This window comes from Capricornis sumatraensis, chromosome 1 (assembly GCF_032405125.1).
Source record: "Capricornis sumatraensis isolate serow.1 chromosome 1, serow.2, whole genome shotgun sequence".
In the NCBI taxonomy this organism is placed as follows: Eukaryota; Metazoa; Chordata; class Mammalia; order Artiodactyla; family Bovidae; genus Capricornis; species Capricornis sumatraensis.
In genome coordinates this window covers 216,146,931-216,168,823 of record NC_091069.1, presented here as the reverse complement: position 1 = coordinate 216,168,823, position 21,893 = coordinate 216,146,931, and the positions used below count along the sequence as shown (strand labels likewise).

The window sequence follows — 21,893 nt, the reverse complement described above, 5'->3', positions numbered from 1 at the left end:
CATATATTCTAACATTTCTAACAAGCAAAGTTAAGCAGCCATTATAAGGACAAATTGCTTCATGGTGGTTGTAAATTCAGCTGATATGTTAATATATTATGCATAGGTGAACCAGTTAGGAAACTTATTATTGCGAACATCTTAAAGCTAATAATTTCTTATTCCATACCCCTTAACTAAAAAAGTAAAGAGATTTTTCAGTTGGAAACTTTATATATTCAAATTCCTATATATGACATGAAGAAAAATTTATTCCCTAAAAAGGAAATTTCCTCCAATAAAAGGGAAAACCTGAATTAGTGGTTAACTGCTTCCTTCAGCAGTTACTAAAAAAGACAAAAAAAAAGTTTTTTTTAAAGAAAAACCCTTTTTAATTCTTTTAATGATGTAATTGAATAGTTTAAATTTTTTGGTGATGAATTGGCTTTGAAATTAGGTTTTCTTGATTCACATTCCAGGAAACACCCTTTTCCTATGAAATATATATGTGTACATATGTATGTGTTTATGTTTGAGTTCAACCTTCAGTGAGTACCCATGCATATTAAAATGAATATCTTTCAAGGACCATATCTATTTAATAACTCATCAAGCTGAGTTTAGAGATTCATTCTCCCAGTGACCTGGTCATTGTCAATTTTAAAAGTAATTTATCCTGAAGTGGTAGATATGTCAAATGGAGGAGAAAGACAATGAAAAAGCCATGCAGTGCGCTGCTCCAGGTCTGTTTATCAGAATGGATCACTCCCATTCGGCACAGACACTACACCCCCACATCAGCATCCGTTAACCTTCTAGTCGCCCTTCTCTGTGCTGTAAGCAGTCTTCAAGGAATAGCCCACTGGCAAAAGGGAAGGTGGAACATTGGAAATAAAGTGGTCAGTGATGGGAAGAGTGGATTTGGTGTGGAAGTAGAGGTTTGAGTGAGAAGGCAGGCATCTTATGGCAGAAGATGGGCCCTCCTTTGGAGAAGTGTAAATAGTGGTTAAGAGCATGGGCTCTTGGGTCAGACTGCCCAGTTCAAAGCTATGTTCCCCTTTTATCAGCTCTGCCTGTGTGCCTGCTCAGTCTTGGGCAACCACCTATCTCTGTGTAACTCAGTTGCCTAATCCTTAAAACTGGAATATTATTAATATTTACCTCCTATGACTGTTGTGGGGATTAAATGAGGTAACATACAAGAAAAGGATTTACAATAATACCTGGCACATACTAAGATTAGATAAAGGTTAGCTATTACTATTTTTATTACTTCTCTTAAGGATACCAGAACCTTGGGTTTATATATATAACAGACAGTCTTGGGTTTATAACTTACAGAGAGTTATAAATGTTTCCTTCTATGGTTGCAATACATACATTTTTGTACAACCACTAAATAATAGCACAAAAAAAGACCACATAGTTTCTCTCCTCTCATAGTCACATTCCACATTGGTGTCCATACTAATAATCCTTTATATTTGCATCACTCTTTCCACTTAAAAAAAACCACACCTATACACAACCTTATTTATCATTCCAAGAATCTCCAAAGTCAATACACTAACAATAACAACAAAACCAAATGCTGTCCCAGAAGAAGCAAATATAAAATGACTTTGAGGGATGAAACACTCAACCCTCAACCCACTGAGTATTCACACAAGTGAAATCTTTATTTAAACACAAGTGAAAAACCTAAATTAATAAAACACTCAAGGAAATAGGCCATTATAAGCATATCAACAGATGAAATTTAGAGCAAAAATTAAAAAATTTCAGGTAATAAAATTGTTGATCTCAAGTTATGCAATTATATGTTCAGAATGATTCAGTGTATAAAGAAAAATTATTTTTATGGAAGAAGAGCAAGTCACTTTAAAAAGGATCTGAAAGATGACAAAAAGAACCAAACGAAACTTAGAATGGAACCCAAATGAAATTTGGATGTAAGCTAAATTCCAACTCAAAAAGACTGAATGAATTGGAATTTAGAACCAAGGAAACAAACCAAACAAACAATGTATATTCTGTAGAAATGGAAAATACAAAAGATCAAGAGACATAGAATTACAAAATTTTTTTTTTCCTGTGATGAGAAGCTTTAAGATCCACTCTCTAAGCAACTTTCAAATATGCAATATAATATTAACTATCATCATAAGGGAAAAAATGTGTAACTCTGATGGTGATGGATGTTGACCTATTGTGGCAACCATTTTGAAATATATACAAATATCAAATCATCATGTTCTACACCTGAAAATAACATAATGTTAATGGCAACCCACTCCAGCATTCTTGCCTGGAGAATCCCATGGACAGAGGAGCCTGGCAGACTACAGTCCATGGGATCACAAGACTCGGACACAGCAACTAAACCACTATCACCACCACATGTCAACTATATCACAATTCAAAAGAAAGAGAGAGATGGAGGATGGAATAGTGTATAAAGGATATGAGGGCAATGTTTGTTGTCTGCTTTATTTGCCATTATATTCCCAACATCTAAAATATTGCTGGAAGATAATAGGTACTCAAAATATACTTGTGAGATGCATAAATAGGTAATTAAATGGGATTTCCAGAAGGAGAGATTAAATGGAAAAGGTAATATTTGATTCAATATTTAAGAACTTTCAAAATTTGATAAAAGGCATAAACTCAAAGTCACGAAATGATTAAGTAGAAATATACAAATACAACCACATTTAGACACATACTATTAAAAACCTATAACATCAAAAAGACACAAGGAAAATATTAAAATAGAAAAAAGTAGACTATGCATAAAGGAATGACAATTAAATTGACAGAATATTTCCAAACAGCAATAGTAAAGATTACCAAGGAATAAAAGGCTAGCCATCTAGAAATGTATATCCAGAAAATTATTCAAAATTAAAGGCAAAATGAAGACAAAAAGTCTAGAAAACAGAAAAACATTGAGAACAGACCTTCACTGAGGGGACTTCAAAATGTATACTTCAGAAAGTAGGAATTTGGATTCAGAAGTCAAAAAGAAGAAAATAATTTTTTAAAAAGGAATTGTGAGAAAAGAAACAAGGAAACATTCAGTTCAGTTTAGTTCAGTCACTCAGTCGTGTCCAACTCTTTTCAACCCCATGAATCACAGCATGCCAGGCCTCCCTGTCCATCACCATCTCCTGGAGTTCACTCAAACTCACGTCCATCAAGTCGGTGATGCCATCCAGCCATCTCATCCTTGGTCGTCCCCTTCTCCTGCCTCCAATCCCTCCCAGCATCAGTCTTTTCCAATGAGTCAACTCTTCAAATGAGGTGGCCAAAGTACTGGAGTTTCAGCTTTAGCATCATCCCTTCCAAAGAACATATAGTTCAGTTCAGTTCAGTCGGTCAGTCGTGTCTGACTCTCTGTGACCCCATGAATCACAGCACGCCAGGCCTCCCTGTCCATCACCAACTCCCGGATTTCACTCAGACTCACGTCCATCGAGTCAGTGATGCCACCAAAAAACATTAGGTACTCAAAATAAGCTTTGGTTGAATCAAAAAAAAAAAATCACTAACTTTAAAGAATAGTTTTGAGGGCATTAAACAAGGTAGCATAAAAGTGCTGCTTAAGAATATGTAAGATAGACATGAAAGTGTTGCAAGTTCCTTGTGATAATAGGAAAATAGAGCTATTGCATAACTTTAGACAAATTCATTGTAATTTATCAAATGTAAAAATAGTGTCAATTATAAGACCTACCATTATGAAGAAAGGGAACAATTTGCCATTCAGTTTTGAATTATATCATGCCTTAAAGAAAATCTTATGCATGACATGAATTCATGCCTTTGCAATTTCTTTCAGACTAGCACTTTCACACTTCTGGGCTTCCCCCGTGGCTCAGTGGGTAAAGAAGCCACCTGCAATGCAGGAGACACAGGAGACTCTGGCTCAGGAAGATGCCCTGGAGGAGGAAATGACAACCCATTCCAGTATTCTTGCCTGGGAAATCCCATGGACAGGGGAGCCTGGCAGGCTACAGAGTCAGACACGACTGAGCAACTACTGAAACAACAACAAGCTATTAGAAGGGTTCCTGGAACAAAGCAAGTGCTACTTAAGCATTAGCTATTATTATGTACACAAATAAGCCATAAACTATGCTACAAAGCAAGTCAACCATTTCCAAACAATTGGTATCATGCAGTTCACATTCTTTGACTACAGTGCGGTTAGATTTTAACTCAACAGAAGATTACAAATATTCTCTGAGGAATTAAAGCACAAACTTCTAATTTATGTGACAAAGAGGAAACTACAATCAAAATAAAAATTTAGAATTCATAAAAAAAATATTATGTCTCAAAAACTTGTAAGATGAAGCTAAGTAGTACTTAACAAGAAATTTGCGGACTTAAATGCTTATATTAAAAAAATAAGACAGTAAAAAAAAAAATCCTGAAGAGGTTGGGAGAAAAAAGCAGAATACAATCCAAGAAAGAACAAAAGGAAAATCATAAGCACTAAAAAAGAATTTAGTCAGAAAAAAAGATCCTACAGATAATTAATAAACTAAAAGCTATAAAGAAACAAAACTCTGAAAATTTTGATGAAAGACAATAGTGAAAAAGAGCATTTAAATACAGATGCAGTCAAATACAAAATATAAGAATAACACAGTTTTATGCCAATAAATTTGAAAACTCAGAGAAAATGTACAATTTTCTAGAAATTATATTTTACCAAAAGTGACTGAAGCAAAAATTCTTTAATTTTCTTCAAAGAAATTGAATAAGTACCTTAAAAATCTACCAAAAAAAAAACCAAAAACCAATCAAAACAAAAAACTTCATGGTGCCCAGAGGATTTTATCACTTTCTAAAGGAAATCAGTCCTGAATACTCAATGGAAGGACTGATACTGAAGCTGAAACTCCAATACTTTGGCCACCTTATCCGAAGAACTGACTCATTGGAAAAGACCCTGATCTTGGAAAAGATTGAAGGCAGGAGGAGAAGGGGACGACAGAGGATGAGACGGTTGAATGGCATCACCAACTTGATGGACATGAGTTTGAACAAGCTCCGGGAGTTGGTGATGGACAGGGAAGCCTGGCATGCTGCAGTCCATGGGACTGGAAAGTGTTGAACATGACTGAGTGACTGAACTGAACTGATGGGATCAAGAAATAGATCATTACCATCTGATAAAATTGTTATAAATCGTAGAAATGTGAGACATTTCCCAACTCATTTTATGAGACTAGTATTTATACCTTGATATCAAAGCCAGGTAAATTTAGTAGAAGAGAGGGTAATTATAGGCCAACCTTACTGTTCCAAAAAAGTGTTAGTCCCTCAGATCAGTTCAGTTCAGTCGCTCAGTCGTGTCTGACTCTTTGAGACCCCATGGATCCCAGTATGCCAGGCTTCCCTGTCCATCACCAACTCCCGGAGTTCACTCAAACTCACACACATCAAGTCGGTGATGCCATCCAGCCATCTCATCCTCTGTCCTCCTCTTCTCCTCCTGCCCCCAATCCCTCCCAGCATCAGAGTCTTTTCCAATGAGTCAACACATTGCATGAGGTGGCCAAAGTACTGGAGTTTCAGCTTTAGCATCATTCCTTCCAAGGAAATCCCAGGGCTGATCTCCTTTAGAATGGACTGGTTGGATCTCCTTGCAGTCCAAGGGACTCTCAAGAGTCTTCTCCAACACCACAGTTCAAAAGCATCAGTTCTTCAGCACTCAGCTTTCTTACAGTCCAACTCTCGCATCCATACATGACCACTGGAAAAACCATCTAACTTTGTGAACCCATGGACTGTAGGAATCTGCCAGGCTCCTCTGTCCATGGGATTTCCCAGGCATGAATACTGGAGTGGGTTGCCACTCTCTTCTCCAGGGAATCTTCCCAACCTAGGAATTGAACCCAGCTCTCCTGCAGTGTGGGCAGATTCTTTACTATCTGAGCCACCAGGGACAAAACTCCTAGGAGTTTATCCTAGGAGTGCAACAATGGTATTATATTTTAAAATCTATTTCTGCAGTTCACCACATTAAGAAATTAAAAGGGAAAACAGGATTATCTAAAAAGAGCAGAAGAAGCAGTTAATTAACTTTAACAATTCTTAGAAAAACAGGAATAAAAGGAAACCTTTTTAATCTGACAAAAGGCGTTAACCAAAAGCCTGGAGCAAACATTATACTTACACTGAAAATTTAGAAAGCTCCTTTTAAAGAAGGAAAAAAGCATATCCACTATCCTCATTCTATTCAGCATTGTTCTCGAGAGCTGGTCAGGATGAGACAGAGAAATCAAATAAAAGACATAAGAATTGAAAAGGAAGAAATAAAGCCATCATTATTTTAAGATAAGGATTGTATATATAAAAAGTTCCAAAGAATGTGTTTCTCTCTTCTTTAAAAAATCCTTTCTTGGACTCCCTATTCTTCTTAATTACCACTGCATTTCCCTACTCCTTTCAGGAGGAAAATGCAGTGTCCACAGTTCATTTTCTTCAAATCTCCTCCCATTCTGTCTTTAACTCCAACCCAGCTTTCACTCCTCTCTATCCAACGGCAATGCGTTTATCAAGTCGCAGTGACTGTCATGTGCTGGAGTAACAGTCCGCTTTCAGTGCCAACCTCACGAGACCTATCGGCAGCGTTTGGCATCACCCTGTCCTTGATAGTGTCTCCACTTGGCTCTCAGGACATCAAGCGCTTCTGACTTCCTTCCTCCTTCTCTGAGCCTTTCTCCCAGTCAACTTTATTTGTCCTGCTTCATCATCTTCTCGACGTTTGAGCACCAGGCTCGGTCTTTGGACTTGCTTCTTTTCTGTCTACACTGACTCCCTTGGTGATCCTATCTAGTCTCAAGGCTGATGAATTCCAAAATTAAGTGTCCAGCCCAGACTTCTCTCCGCACCTCCGGATGCATACACCCAGCTGTCTACACTTTATTACCACTCGGATGTCTGACAGCTCAGACTTTATGTATCTGAAGAACCCTTGATTCTTTCTACCCCTCCCCCAAATCTGTTCTTCCCAGTCCTCTCTATTTTGCTTAACAATTGTGTCATTGTAGTTTTTCAGGCCCCAAATCTTCAAACCCTCCCCTCTTCTCTCTTTCTCTCTCTCTCTTTTTACCTGTCATACCCATATCAGTGAATCTTGTTTGCTCCATTTCCAAAACATATCCAGAATCGGAACACTTATCACCTCTCTTACTCCAAGAGTCTCTGTTGTTTCTTACATCCAGACTATTGTGAAGCATGTTGATTGGCCTCCCTGTTCCATTTTTGCCTTTTTAGCAGACTCTTCTCAAAACAGGAAGAGTGAAGGTAGGCTGTATTACTCCTCTGGTGTCAGAATTCTCCAGCTCTCCGCCCAAGGTCCTAAGCGATCCACCTGCCTTTCCCTTCTGACCTCATCTATGATTTTCCCACTTTGCTCCCTCTGCTAATAGCACACTGACCACTTTCCTGTTCCTCAAAAACTCTAGGCTGCCCTCAACTTAAGGACCTTTGATGTGATGGTTCCTTTACCCAAAATGATTTCCTGAAGGTATCCACAGGTAATGCTCTTTCATTTCCTTCAAGTTTTGCTTAAATGTTAGCTTCTTAGTATGGCCTGTCTTGTCTGCCCAACTTAATAGTTTTCAAAACTCTAATCTTATGTTCCCATTCTTTATTTTCTGCATATTTTCTTATCCTCTCCTTATATACTTATATATTTTCCTTATTTATTTTATTTCTGTCTCACCCAATTAAATATATTATGATGGCAGGTTTATTTTTGCCTGTTTTGTTTACTCCTATGTCCCCAGCATAGAAGTCTCTAGCACATAGTAGGTGCCTAATAAATATTTGTTGAATAAATGGAAAAAATTACAGGCAATGAGAGTTGAGGGAGTTTATTGGACATAATATCACTATACAGTGTCATTTATGCTATAATCTCTCAAAAATAGTTGGAAAATATAATTATTAAAAGGGTACCATTTATAACTTCAGCTAAAAATATAAAATATTTATAAATTTTTAAAAAGATATGACTCAAGATCCTTGAGTAAAAAATCATAAAACCTTATTTAAAGATATTGAAGATCTAAATAAATGGACAGATACACAGTATCTACAAATAAAATAAATAGTACCATAAAGTTGTTAATTTACTTCAAATTAATCTATAGATATAATGAAATTCCAATCAAGATACTGACAGAATTACTCACGAAACTTGAGAAGCTTATGCAAAATTATTAAAGAATAGAAATGAATCAAAGAAGTTTTAAAGAAAGAGTTTGAGGGTACTTGTCCTATTGGATATCAAGATGTTACAGTAAAAGGCAAGCTATACTTGAGTAAGAGGTGTGCAACACGCACAAAGTGACAAAGATTCATAGAAAGATATACAGAAAAAAACCCCTTTACATTAATAAGAACAGATTCTTCTTAAACCTCAAGAGAAAAATGAAAAAAAAAAAAAAGCCCAAACCTTAAGGCAGTACTTTACCGAAAAGGAAATTTAAATGCACATAGCAAATAAATACATGAAAAAATGGTCAAATTCATCAATAATGAAAGTCCTGCAGGTTTAAATATCAATCAGACACTGCTTCACTTAAACGGACAGAAATTTTTAAAATCTGATAAAAACAAGTATTGATCAGGAAATTAAGCCACTGAGACTCTTAACATGACTGATCAGAGTGTAAATTGGTGAAACCATATTTGAGAGCAAGTTGGTGGTTTATCAGAAAATTGAAAGTATATGAAACCCTAAATTTAGTTTTTTCACTACTGATTGTGTACAATAGATATTAAGCACAGCTGCCAAAACTGTTAATTATAAGAATGTCCACTGTGACACTGTTAGAATAGGTTTAGGGTTAGGGTTAGGGGTTAGGGGTTAGGGTTAGGGTTAGAGTAAGTAAACTGTGTTCAGGTGATGGAACACTCTATTGCACTGAAAACAAATGAATTGGGACTACACATACTGACATAGATAAACCCCAAGGACATAATATTGAGCCTTATTACATCATTTATATAAAGTTTGAAAACATGAACTACAATGCTATAAGTCATTTTTGAGCCATGCATATGTAGCAAAGAAATAAAAACACACATGGATAAATACCACAACAGGATATTGGTTACCTTAGAGAGGAAAGGGAGGAGTATTGAAGGGGAAGAGAGAAACATGCAGGTGGCAACAACTTTGTTTAATTTCTTAAATTGGGTGATTTTTGTGTACTGAACATTTTTTATTGTTAAAAATATTGAAGAGAATTGGAAGGTGGGTAGATCGATTAGGTATGAGTGAGCATCAAATGAAAGGTGGTGTTGAGAGTGCAAGAAGAGGCTAAGTGGACGGAGAGACAGTCTGACCTGAGGAATCTGGAAGGAGAGCCTAATAGTAGAAGAAATGAATTATTAGGTAAGGGTATTCTAGAAGCGGAGGCTGTGCAGGTGCAGGAGGGCCAAGAGGAGCTACTCCAAGGAGCAGCAGCTGCACTTTGCTGGAGCAGCCGTGAAGAGATACCCCACGTCCAAGGTAAGAGGAACCCAAGTAAGATGATAGGTGTTGCGAGAGGGCATCAGAGGGCAGACACACTGAAACCATAATCACAGAAAACTAGCCAGTCTGATCACATGGACCACAGCCTTGTGTAACTCAGTGAAACTAAGCCACGCTGTGTGGGGCCACCCAAGACATGGTGGAGAGGTCTGACAGAATGTGGTCCACTGGAGAAGGGAATGGCAAACCACTTCACTATTCTTGCCTTGAGAGCCCCATGAACAGTATGAAAAGGCAAAATGATAGGATACTGAAAGGGGAACTCCCCAGGTCAGTAGGTGTCCAGTATGCTACTGGAGATCAGTGGAGAAATAACTCCAGAAAGAATGAAGGGATGGAGCCAAAGCAAAAACAATACCCAGTTGTGGATGTGACTGGTGATAGAAGCAAGGTCCGATACTGTAAGAGCAACATTGCATAGGAACCTGGAATGTTAGGTCCATGAATCTAGGCAAATTGGAAGTGGTCAAACAGGAGATGGCAAGAGTGAATCAGCGAATCAGTGAACTAAAATGGACTGTAATGGGTGAATTTAACTCAGATGACCATTATATCTACTACTGTGGTCAGGAATCCCTTAGAAGAAATGGAGTAGCCCTTGTAGTCAACAAAAGAGTCCAAAATGCAGTACGTGGATGCAATCTCAAAAACGACAGAATGATCTCTGTTTGTTTCCAAGGCAAACCATTCAATATCACCATGATCCAAGCTTATGCCCCAACCAGTAACACCGAAGAAGCCGAAGTCTTGTAAGTCTTCAAGACCTTTTAGAACTAACACCCAAAAAAGATGTCCTTTTTATTATAGGGGACAGGAATGCCAAAGTAGGAAGTCAAGAAACACCTGGAGTAACAGGCAAATTTGGCCTTGGAGTACAGAATGAAGCAGGGCAAAGGCTAACAGAGTTTTGCCAAGAGAACACACTGGTCATAGCAAACACCCTCTTCCAACAACACAAGAGAAGACTCTACACATGGACATCACCAGATGGTCAACACCAAAATCAGACTGATTATATTCTTTGCAGCCAAAGATGGAGAAGGTCTATACAGTCAGCAAAAACAAGACCGGGAGATGACTGTGGCTCAGATCACGCACTCTGTATTGCCAAATTCAGACTTAAATTGAAGAAAGTAGGGAAAACCACTAGACCATTCAGGTATGACCTAAATCAAATCCCTTATGATTATACAGTGGAAGTGAGAAATAGATTCAAGGGATTATATCTGATAGATAGAGTGTCTGATGAACTATGGACGGAGATTCGTGACATTGTACAGGAGACAAGGAGCAAGAACATCCCCATGGAAAAGAAATGCAAAAAAGCAAAACGGCTGTCTGAGGAGGCCTTACAAATAGCTGTGAAAAGAAGAGAAGCAAAAAGCAGAGGAGAAAAGGAAAGATATTCCCATTTGAATGCAGAGTTCCAAAGAATAGCAAGGAGAGATAAGAAAGCCTTGCTCAGCGATCAAAGCAAAGAAATAGAGGGAAACAACAGAATGGGAAAGACTAGAGATGTCTTCAAGAAAATTAGATATACCAAGGGAACATTTCATGCAAAAATGGGCTCAATAAGGGACAGAAATGGTGTGGACCTAACAGAAGCAGAAGATATTAAGAAGAGGTGGCAAGAATACACAGAACGGTACCAAAAAAATCTTCATGACCAAGATAATCACAATGGTGTGATCACTCACCTAGAGCCAGACATCCTGGAACATGAAGTCAAGTGGACTTTAGAAAGCATCACTATGAACAAAGCTAGTGGAGGTGATGGAATTCCAATTATTTCAAATCCTGAAAGATGATGCTGTGAAAGTGCTGCACTCAATATGTCAGCAAATTTGGAAAACTCAGCAGTGGCCACAAGACTGGAAAAGATCAGTTTTCATTCCAATCCCAAAGAAAGGCAATGCAAAAGAATGCTCAAACTACTGCACAATTGCACTCATCTCACATGCTAGTAAAGTAATGCTCAAAATTCTTCAAGCCAGGCTTCAGCAATACGTGAACTGTGAACTTCCAGATGTTCAAGTTGGTTTTAGAAAAAGCAGAAGAACCAGAGATCAAATTGCCAACATCCACTGGATCATGGAAAAAGCAAGAGAGTTCCAGAAAAACATCTATTTCTGCTTTATTGACTATTTTACAGCCTTTGACTGTGTGGATCACAATACACTGTGGAAAATTCTGAAAGAGATGGGAATACCAGACCACCTGACTTGCCTCTTGAGAAACCTGTATGCAGATCAGGAAGCAACAGTTAGAACTGGACATGGAACAACAGACTGGTTCCAAATAGGAAAAGGAGTACGCCAAGGCTGTATATTGTCACCCTGCTTATTTAACTTCTATGCAGAGTACATCATGAGAAACGCTGGACTGCAAGTAGGACAAGCTGGAATCAAGACTGCCGGGAGAAATATCAATAACCTCAGATATGCAGATGACACCACCCTTATGGCAGAAAGTGAAGAGGAACTAAAAAGCCTCTTGATGAAAGTGAAAGAGGAGAGTGAAAAAGTTGGCTTAAAGCTCAACATTCAGAAAACGAAGATCATGGCATCTGGTCCCATCTCTTCATGAGAAATAGATGGGGAAAGAGCAGAAACAGTGTCAGACTTAATTTTGGGGGGCTCCAAAATGACTGCAGATGGTGATTGCAGCCATGAAATTAAAAGATGCTTACTCCTTGGAAGGGAAGTTATGACCAACCTAGATAGTATATTCAAAAGCAGAGATATTACTTTGATAACAAAGGTCTGTCTAGTCAAGGCTATGGTTTTTCCAGTGGTCATGTATGGATGTGAGAGTTGGACTGTGAAGAAAGCTCAGCACTGAAGAATTGATGCTTTTGAACTGTGGTGTTGGAGAAGACTCTTGAGAGTCCCTTGAACTGCAAGGAGATCCAACAAGTCCATTTTTAGAATGGACTTTAGGGAGACCAGTCCTGAGTGTTCATTGGAAGGACTGATGCTGAGGCTGAAACTCCAATACTTTGGCCACCTCGTGCGAAGAGTTGGCTCATTGAAAATAACTCTGACACTGGGAGGGACTGGGTGCAGGAGGAGAAGGGGACGACAGAGGTTGAGATGGCTGGATGGCATCACTGACTCGACGGATGTGAATTTGGGTGAACTCCAGGAGTAGGTGATGGCCAAGGAGGCCTTTTGTGCTGCGATTCAGGGGATCGCAAAGAGTTGGACACGACTGAGCGACTGAACTGAACTGATTCCAGAAAGGACTTGAAATGAAAAGATAAAACTTAAAGGCATATTTGGGAACTTAGAATTCTGAATAAATCATTTTCTCAAAGCAAGCCTAAAGATTAAATAGTTTCTAGTTCTGTCTTGGAGTAACTGATGCCTGGACTACAGAGCAGAATCTAGTGATGTTCGATTTTTTTGTGAGTGACTTTGGGGGAAGGACTAAAGGCTTGTTTGCTAAATGTCTAGATTATGCAAAGCTGGGGATGATAATTAATGTACTGGACAGAATCATGTTTTTTTTTTTCTTTAATTTGGCCACATTACTCACCATGTTGTATTCTAGTTCCCTGAGTAGGGATCAAACCTGGACCCTTGACAGTGAAAGTACAGAGTCCTAACCACTGGACAACCAGGAAATTCCCAGGATCATAGTTTTTTCAAAGGTATAGATATTCTAAAATGAGACAAGAATATTATTTCAATGGTTTAAAATGTAACATAATATACTTAACATTTTTTCAAGTTATCTAATTTCAGGTCTTGATTCAACCTGAGGTTCTTGGCATATCACAGGATAAATGTGGCCAACTGCACCATGTTACTATTAAAAAGAAGCTTTAGAAACAAAATATCTGACTAGTATCAGCAACTATTTCAAACAATCGGTTCAAGTAGTAGGCAATGATAAATTACAATAATAAATATAAAGGATTCCTGGGAAAGGTACCCAGAATGCTGAGAATGTAGACAATCTTTGGGAGCTACAATGAGGCAGCCTCCAAGAATCTGGAAAAGAGGTTGCCCTGTGAGGATTAGACAAACAACCCTGAAGGCTAACCCAAGGCACAACCTGTGCATGGGTGACTTTACAGTTGAGTTAAATACAATCTCAGGGAGGTAGGGCTAAAATATAGGTTAAAATACAGGAGGAAGAAGCCTAGTCAGTAACAGAGACAGACTGAGTAAACAGACTCAGTGATAACAGCATGCAACACACAAGAATTCTGATGGACGTGAGTTATACTTTTCATTATAAATCACTAAGCCAGCATCTATTTTATATTTCTGACAGCATGATTTAAATAGCATTTCTCATGTACTGACAAAATTGTGTTTTCAGACCAGAGACTGGTGTAACTCTTCTCTGCTACAGAGCCTTCCTTTGTCAGGGGAAAATATAAGGACAGTAAGGATAGTCAACTGGGAAGATAGAAGCCAGAGGTGAGACTTGATACTTACCTGCATATGTTTAAAGTTCTTCTTGTAGCAACAGAGGTTTAATTCTCTTGATTGTTAAGGGCAGAGACCAGACTAAAGGATAATGGACAGAAAATATTTATAAAGAGAGAGATTTTATTAGACTAAAAGGAAGAACACACTAACAATTTCACCTTCCAACAGTAGAACAAGCTATCTCTTTGTTAGGATTCTTTGATCATAAACAGCAGAAAAAATCTGGATAACTGAAGCAAAATAAATAAAATAATTAAAAGATAAGAGGAGGCTGACAGATTTCAAGGGGAATTTGTAGTACTTAGCCTTAGAAAGGCAATGACTGAGGCAGCTATAGTCACAGAAGTGTAGAAAGTGAGGACTGTCTCTTTGGAATACCATCATCATAATAACTCACCCTTTGCTAATTTCTTTCCTAGAATCACTGGGAAAGAAAATCTGATCAGCATATCTTGGGTCAGGTGTCCCTCACTCCTGCTTTCCCCCTTCCCTGGCAAATGGCAAGGTAGAGAACTTTGATTCAAGATCCCATCAACGAAGGGTTCATGCAATGGAAAGGGATAATTTACTAAAGGAAAATGGAGGAGCAGGAAAAAAAGTCAGAAACCTAGCATGTTCTCATCATTGCAAAAATAGAAGGAGAGGCCACCTGGTTGTCAAGAATCCTAAAGAAGGGATTTCTGTGCTGGAAGGAAGTTGGAAAAGACAGTTTAGAAGGTCCCTTTCAGTTTTATGTTTATAAAGAGGAACTGACGCGAAGAACTGATTCATTTGAAAATACCCTATTTCTGGGAAAGATTGAAGGTGGGAAGAGAAGGAGATGACAGGATGAGATGGTTGAATGGCATCACTGATTCAATGGACATGAGTTTGAGTAAACTCCGGGAGTTGATGATGGATAGGGAGGCCTGGTGTGCTGCAGTCCGTGGGGTCGCACAAAGAGTCGGACACAGCTGAGCAACTGAACTGAACTGAGAGGTGGAATTGACTACTGAAATGCAAGGTCATTAGGAAAGGTCTAAAAAGGAATATTTAGTGGGTCTTGGTTATAAGGGAAGGATGGGATGCAGCTACAAGAAGAAACCACAGAGAAGGCACTGTAGTTCAAGGCTCTCATTGCTGGTATTAGTCACTGAATGTTACAGTCCCTGAGACATCATGGAAAGGGCATGAACAATGGAAAGACATGTAACAAAATCTGGCTTGGGAAATTTAAGCTGGTAATTGTTAGTAGATTGAACTAGAGAAAGGCAAGGCCAAAGGCAGGGAGAATAATTGGTTTGAGAAACTAAGCCAAGGTGATAGCAGTGGGAAGGAACAGAGGGAGCAGATGAAGAGGCATTTCTTAGGCAGTGCTACAGAACTTACAGGGAAAGGAGAGAGTGAGAGAAAGAAGTCAGGAATGACTCCAGGTTTCAAACCTGGACATCTAGGAAAAAGGTAGTATAAATGGAAGAACGGTGATAACTTCTAATTTAGATATATTGAATTTGAGGTGATGGATATCAATTAGGATGAGCTTGAAGTTTAGCAAGAGGTCTGAAGGCTGAAAACATAGATCGGGGATTCCCCCATGTAGAGATCGCACTTGAGGATGTATGAATAGATGACTTTCTAGAAGGACGGACTATGATGCAAAAGGGTAATTAAGTCTTTTTGGAAAGAAGCAATCACTAAAAACTAGACACACTAGAAATTGTTTCAGGAACAATGAAACTTGACCTGGCTTTTAAAGGAAGGGAGGAGAGAAGGAATGCTAACAGGGACATATTTATAAGTAGAATCAATGAGCAATGTAAAAACTGATCAACATGATCCCTGCATTTAGAAACTGGATTGATCTGCATGATCAAAACTCTCTTAAAAAAAATTGACTCTTTTCTTTCTGCCACTTATCTACTCTGTGCCACAGTTGTGTGTGTATTTGTGTGTGCTCAGTTTGTGTCTGACTTTTTGCAGCTACATGGTCTATAGCCCACCAGGCTTCTCTGTCCACGGGATTTTTCAGGTAAGAATACTGGAGTGGGTAGCCATTCCCTACTCCAGGAGATCTTCCCAACTCAGGGATCAAACCTGTGTCTCCCGCATTGGCAGGTAGATTCTTTACCAACTGTGCCACCTGGTACAGACAGAGAATGGAAGAAACAGGGTGTGACAGAAGTTAGTAAATGAGGATCGTAGAACTGCTAGCTCTCCAGACCTACTGGTCTGGTTGGAATGCTGAGTGGAGGGCTTAAAGGATGAACAATGCTCTTAAAGACAAAGGAGGTACCAGCCTTAATGGTTAAAGTGGGGACACATAATAGAACTCACCAGTCCTAAAATTCTGAATTTGTCATCTGTGAGACAAAGCAACTCATGAAGAAACAAAAGAAATCGCTGGCACTAGTGACCTCTAGTGGAAATAGGCTTCAGGGAAATACAGATACATACAGGTATTTGTATACACACGCATATACATATTCTCTATTAGATGAAATCAGTAGTATATTCAGCCAATTTATTTCCAGAGGAATGTGAAGGAAGGGGTTGCTGGAAATAGCATGCACATCCTACTCAGAAAGTGGAAATGTACCAGAGAAATGCTTTGGTTTTTTTTGAGTCAGACTAAGTTGATTAATTTTCTGGACACATAATTGCTGTCAAAGACATTACCTGAGAAAAGAAGACTGTTTAGGCAATGACTTCACTGGTCACTGGGGGGACTTGGCATGTGAATGGCAGCCAAAAAGAGAACATGCTGACAGATTTGAGGAGGAAGCTGCACTGGTTGCTATTATGCCTTTTAAACATCTTTTCATTATGACATGGAAGAAAGCTGTTATCTCTGAAATATGTACATATTTGCTATTCAGTATTTTATGGCTCAAGTCCAGTCTCTTTCCCTGGCACATGTTTGTGCCAAGTGTTGGGAAAAGCTGTTAAGCTGAGAGGATGGGAGGGGATACTAGGTGGTCTTGGCCTTTGAAATGGGACCAATCTCTAAGCACAACCAAGAAGGTCAACATCAAGCCACCTGGGGCACTCTATATCCAGTCTCTTTGAGACGTGCTTTCAGGATACATAATCTTGACATTGAGGAGAAGTGAAAGAATAGGAGGGTTGATGGAGATTTTAAATTTGTCTGATCACAACTGGGGTCTAATAATGGGTGAGTTGAATTAAATGGGGGGAGTATAGAAAAAATAGCAAGGAGAAGGTTTAAAAAATGGAGATTATATGAAAGTAAACAGAATCAGCACTATTAAGCCCTGGGCAACTGTCACTTCTGGCGGTAGAGTGACGGTTCTCCTTTCTCGTGTTGCCTGCATCGCAGGAGGTGTCATCTTGCCTTCTTTCATTATTCAGCTCCCACCCAACACCCTGCTTTGTTTACTGATGCTCTTGTGCAGCTTTGTGGGTCTGCTTTTCCTCAGATTTGCTCCCTCTTATCTCTGTGTCATCTCAAGGATTCAGAAACAACCTTCAGACAATCTTTTTTTTCTCCTTTTGAAAAGTCCACTCTGGCCTGCAATTTCCAGGGTTCTGGTCTCCATGGATGGACAAAAGGTAGTCTGACTGCCCCCTCCCCCTCAAGTCACAGACTTCCCTGGTGTTATTTCTTAGATGCCAACTAAACCACAGGGCAGAGTTAAGAGAGACCGATCTGAGTGGTCCTTCCTCTTTCCTCTGCAAAGATCTTTTCCCCCAGAATATGTACAATCATTTAGCTCCAGAATAGATTGTTTCAGGGATCTAGTCTACAAGCTAGTTTACTTACTGAAGATGAGCTAATGATTTTGATTTGTTCCAAAGCTTCTGTCAGGCTGTCTTCAATCTCAGAGTCCTCTAAGGAGAAGAGGTCTCCGGCTCGTGAAAGGTCTTTTTGTCCCAAGACCAGTCTGAACAGTTGATGCATACTGAGAGGTTTGATGATCAGTGGACTGCCTGCAGGCCCAGGGCTGTGCATCTCAGTCAGCAGAGGTTAGTGAGACCAAAACACGTGGCAGGCCATAGACTTCATATACCTTGAAAGGTCATTTCTCTCCGGACTTTGAGGGGTTTTTTTGACACTCTCTGCAAGAGAAACAAATGACACAAGGCAGCCATTAGTTGAATGTCATGAGCTCAGAATGTGAACTTGGTGCCCAGCAGAGAGAGAGGAAAAGAAAAAAACATTTGGAAATGTGCAAGGAACAACAGATTTTGGCTTGATGACCTTCAAAAGAACTCTTTTCTTATTTTGTCTCAAAAAGCCCTGTCAAAGATGATTCTATTTTTCCAGAATTTAATTCAATCCTTTAAAAGCAGCTTTTTAAGAACCTACTTTTCTCCTTTCTATATCCTTCTCCTTCTCTTCCTGCCACAAGGAAACCAGTGGACCAGCAACAAATATGCCCAATACTTGCCAGATTTCCCCAAATAGATTCTCATGGAAACCAAACAGAAAAGGGCACTGAAAGGAAAAGAGAACACAGGAAACACCTTTTAGACCCAATACCTGTTTCCTGGATGTGGAAACTGATGCCTAACTTACCTTTATTGGCTGGGCTTCTGTGCTATATTGACAACAGAAACTTCCTGAACCTCAATCCAGAAGGTGATCTCAATCCCCAGTTCTTATGTACTCTCTAAACGAATGGCAGTGAAATAAAGAATTCTGCCTGGGAGTGTGACATGAGATAAATCTCTACAGAACATGAGCATGAACTTGAACACAGAGCTTGGAGGTGAGAATATCGCAATGAAGGCTGAAAAGGAAGGGTCTGAGGATCTGGCCACCCTCCCTCTGTCCCCACAGTTGAAATAATAAAGTCCCACTGTAGTCTCTACTCAGTTAACAGCCCACAGAGATTAAGGTAATGGTACCAATTAAATAACTGATTATTCTCATCAGCTTCCTTCTGGGCTTCATAAAACCGCAGATCATTTGCACTAGCAGAGGCCTGAGCAGTCCTTTCAGGGCCAGGGAGGCTTCAGACTTCTTCAGGACTCCTGGTAGCTGTGGCAGTACTGTTCTGATCTCAGGTCAGTGGGCTCTCCTGCAGTTTACACGAGAATGGAGCCACCTCATACATACAGGTAACCTAAAAATGCTACCGCGTGTTTAGAGAGTGAGAGCTGAGAGTGATTTATGTAACATAGGCAGCAGGCAGTTCTGCCCAGCATTTCAGCCTGAATGCGGTGCCCAGAACAAGCATGAAAAGGAGAGTCTGCTGCTCCCTTGGGTGTCTCAGACCTTCCCCGGAGCTATCACTGAGACAGCATCTCTTGGTGCTGAATGCAGTTTTCAAGTTTGAAGATACATACTTCCCATATCTCTAAATGCAAGCCAAAGCCTTCATCAGGCACTTAACAAAGAAAGTATCAGTAGTATTCCAAATGGTGCAATTCATAGGCCACTGAAGAGATTTCAAGGATAGTACTGCATACATGCAAATTTTGCACTATCTACCAGCTTCAGAAAAATTTAGAAAGTATTGTTGTTGTTTAGCTGCTAAGTTGTGTCTGACTCTTTTGCAACCGCATGGACTGTAACCTACCAGGCTTCACTGTCCATGGGATTTCCCAGGCAAGAATACTGGAGTGGGTTGCTCTTCCCTTCTCCATAGAAAGTATAGAGTGTCACTTTTTTAAAATGAGGGCCAATATTTAGATATGTTTGTCTATATGCCAGGCCCTGGATACTTTGTAAACACTAACTCATTTAATCCTCGTAACAATGCTATGAGGATATGTCATTCCTATTTTATAGATGAGGTATGTATGTTTGTATATGAAAGTTGCTCAGTCGTGTCTGACTCTTTATAGTCCATGAAATTTTTCAGACCAGAATACTGGAGTGGGTAGCCCTTCCCTTCTCTAAGGAATCTTCCCAACCCAGAGATCAACCCAGGTCTCCAGCACTGCAGGCAGATTCTTTACCAGCTGAGCCACAAGGGAAGACCATAGATAAGGAACCCAAGGCATTAAATAACTTGTCAAAGATACAGAACTAGGAGACTGGAGATTTGGGGTTTGGACCCAGACTCTAGAGCTAGGCTTCCAGTTTATAAACACCATGGACTGATGATGACACGTAAGGTTTCATGTGAGGCAACTGTTAGGAACAGAGAGCATTGTTAACATTTAAGGATAAAGACATGGGTAGAGTCATAAAGCAAGAAAATGAGTTCCTCTTCGCTCCTACACTGACCCTGCATCCTTGTCCATATATACCCTGGGATTCAGGGCAATCAAAGAGCAGAAATGTGACAAGGAAGAGAGGCTTCGAGGATGAGGAAAGAACAAGAGCACTGGGAAGATTTCAGGGGCTGGGGTGAGCAAAGAATGAGGCTCCTACAAAGTACTTTGTGCTGTGCTGTGCTAAGTCGCTTCGGTCATGTCTCACTCTTTGCAACTCTATGGACTGTAGCCCACCACGCTCCTCTGTTCACAGGATTCTCCAGGCAAGAGTACTGGAGTGGGTTGCCATGCTCTCCTCCCAGGGATCAAACCAGTGTCTCTCACATCACCTACATTGGTGGGTGGGTTCTTTACCTCTAACACCACCTGGGAAGCCCACAAAGCACCCTGGTAAATGTGAAAGGGTGAATTATAGTATCTACAGGAAAATTAGGGTGATGTTTTCCTGGACTTGCCCCTGCTTTCCCTATCCCCCAGCCTCACACACGTGCAATGACAGTGTCTCCATGAAATAATATTCAGGAAAGTAAGACACTGGATGCAAATTACTTCATCTTGACCAGTCAGCTTGTTGGTCAATATCAGGCACTTCCAGCAGCAGATTTAGCTGCCCCAGACATAGCAGAGCTGAAGCTCTGAGAAGTAGAAATATGTGCTGGAGAACCACAAGGTTCTCCTAGGTTCCTTCTTTTCTTTTTACACCTGCAGTGACACCTGGTGTGGAGCCCCACACTCATGCTTCCAATTGTGTGTCTGCCATTGTTCAACACACAGCCATACATGAAGACATTCACACATCCAAGGATGAGGGAGTGAGAGAGGAGACTTGTACCAAACATTCTACATTATAAGGATGACCAAGAAAAAAGTCCCCTAAGACTTCAAAGGAAGTTTGGGGAAGTATGAGGGAGAGAGATATTTCCTAGGGGAAAATAATAAGGAAATGGCTATGTGCCGGAAATGGTGTTCAGCCAAAACTTTTAGGAGAGGTTTCCTTCAATGCATGTGTGCCCAGTGCATACTAGGTCACCTACTTGTCTGGGGACCCAGACTGAAGTTCTAGCTCAGCTACTCAGTAGTTGTTGGGCCTTTGCTTCATGCTCTTCCTTTCCCAAGCCTCATTTTTCTCATCTTCAAAATGGGTCCAAGGCACACCAAATCTATCTTATCTTTTTGAAAATCAAAACAGACAACACACAAAAAAGCACTTTGTAAAATAATGACACCACCAGCTGGTGTTCAGCGAGTGTTTACCATGAGTCAGGCACTACTCTAAGAACTTCCCAAATAATGAGTCACTGAATTCTCAGGACAGCTCCATGTGATGAGAAACTGATGTTCGGAGATGAAAACAAACAGTCCAGGGGGATCTGCTGAGTAAGTTGCAGAGTCAGGATTGAAAGCAGTTGATCTCCCAGGACAAAGCCCTTTCAGGACTAAGTACAGGTGCATACATGACTGTATATGATAATTACTGAGCTGCCTCCCTTCCCATCCATCCTCATTTAAAGAGTGGCCTGCATCCAGTCTGCCCTTTTCTGGACAAGAATCAACAAGGCATGTTATTTATCTTTCAGCAGCTCAGGTGTGTAGCTTTTCTAACTGCTCTCTTTGCAACAGCCCAGAGGGTTAGAGCCAAATCAAAATTTACCTCATCTTCTGAGACACTTCCTACTCTTATGAATGGCATAGGCCTGCGACCTCTCTGTATGTGGATATATGCACTTGCCGTACACATA

General features: G+C 39.9%; 1 protein-coding gene across 2 annotated transcripts in view; it reads right to left on the bottom strand.

Moving 5' to 3' along the window:
• The window catches only part of VEPH1 (ventricular zone expressed PH domain containing 1), a 263,127-nt gene extending 245,240 nt beyond the window's left edge, over window positions 1-17,887 (bottom strand). For both annotated transcript variants that reach the window (XM_068981170.1, XM_068981177.1), the window contains exon 1: window positions 17,750-17,887. In XM_068981170.1, coding sequence (XP_068837271.1) covers window positions 17,750-17,887 — 138 coding nt within the window. The remainder of the gene's footprint in view (window positions 1-17,749) is intronic.
• Window positions 17,888-21,893: the final 4,006 nt, after the last annotated feature.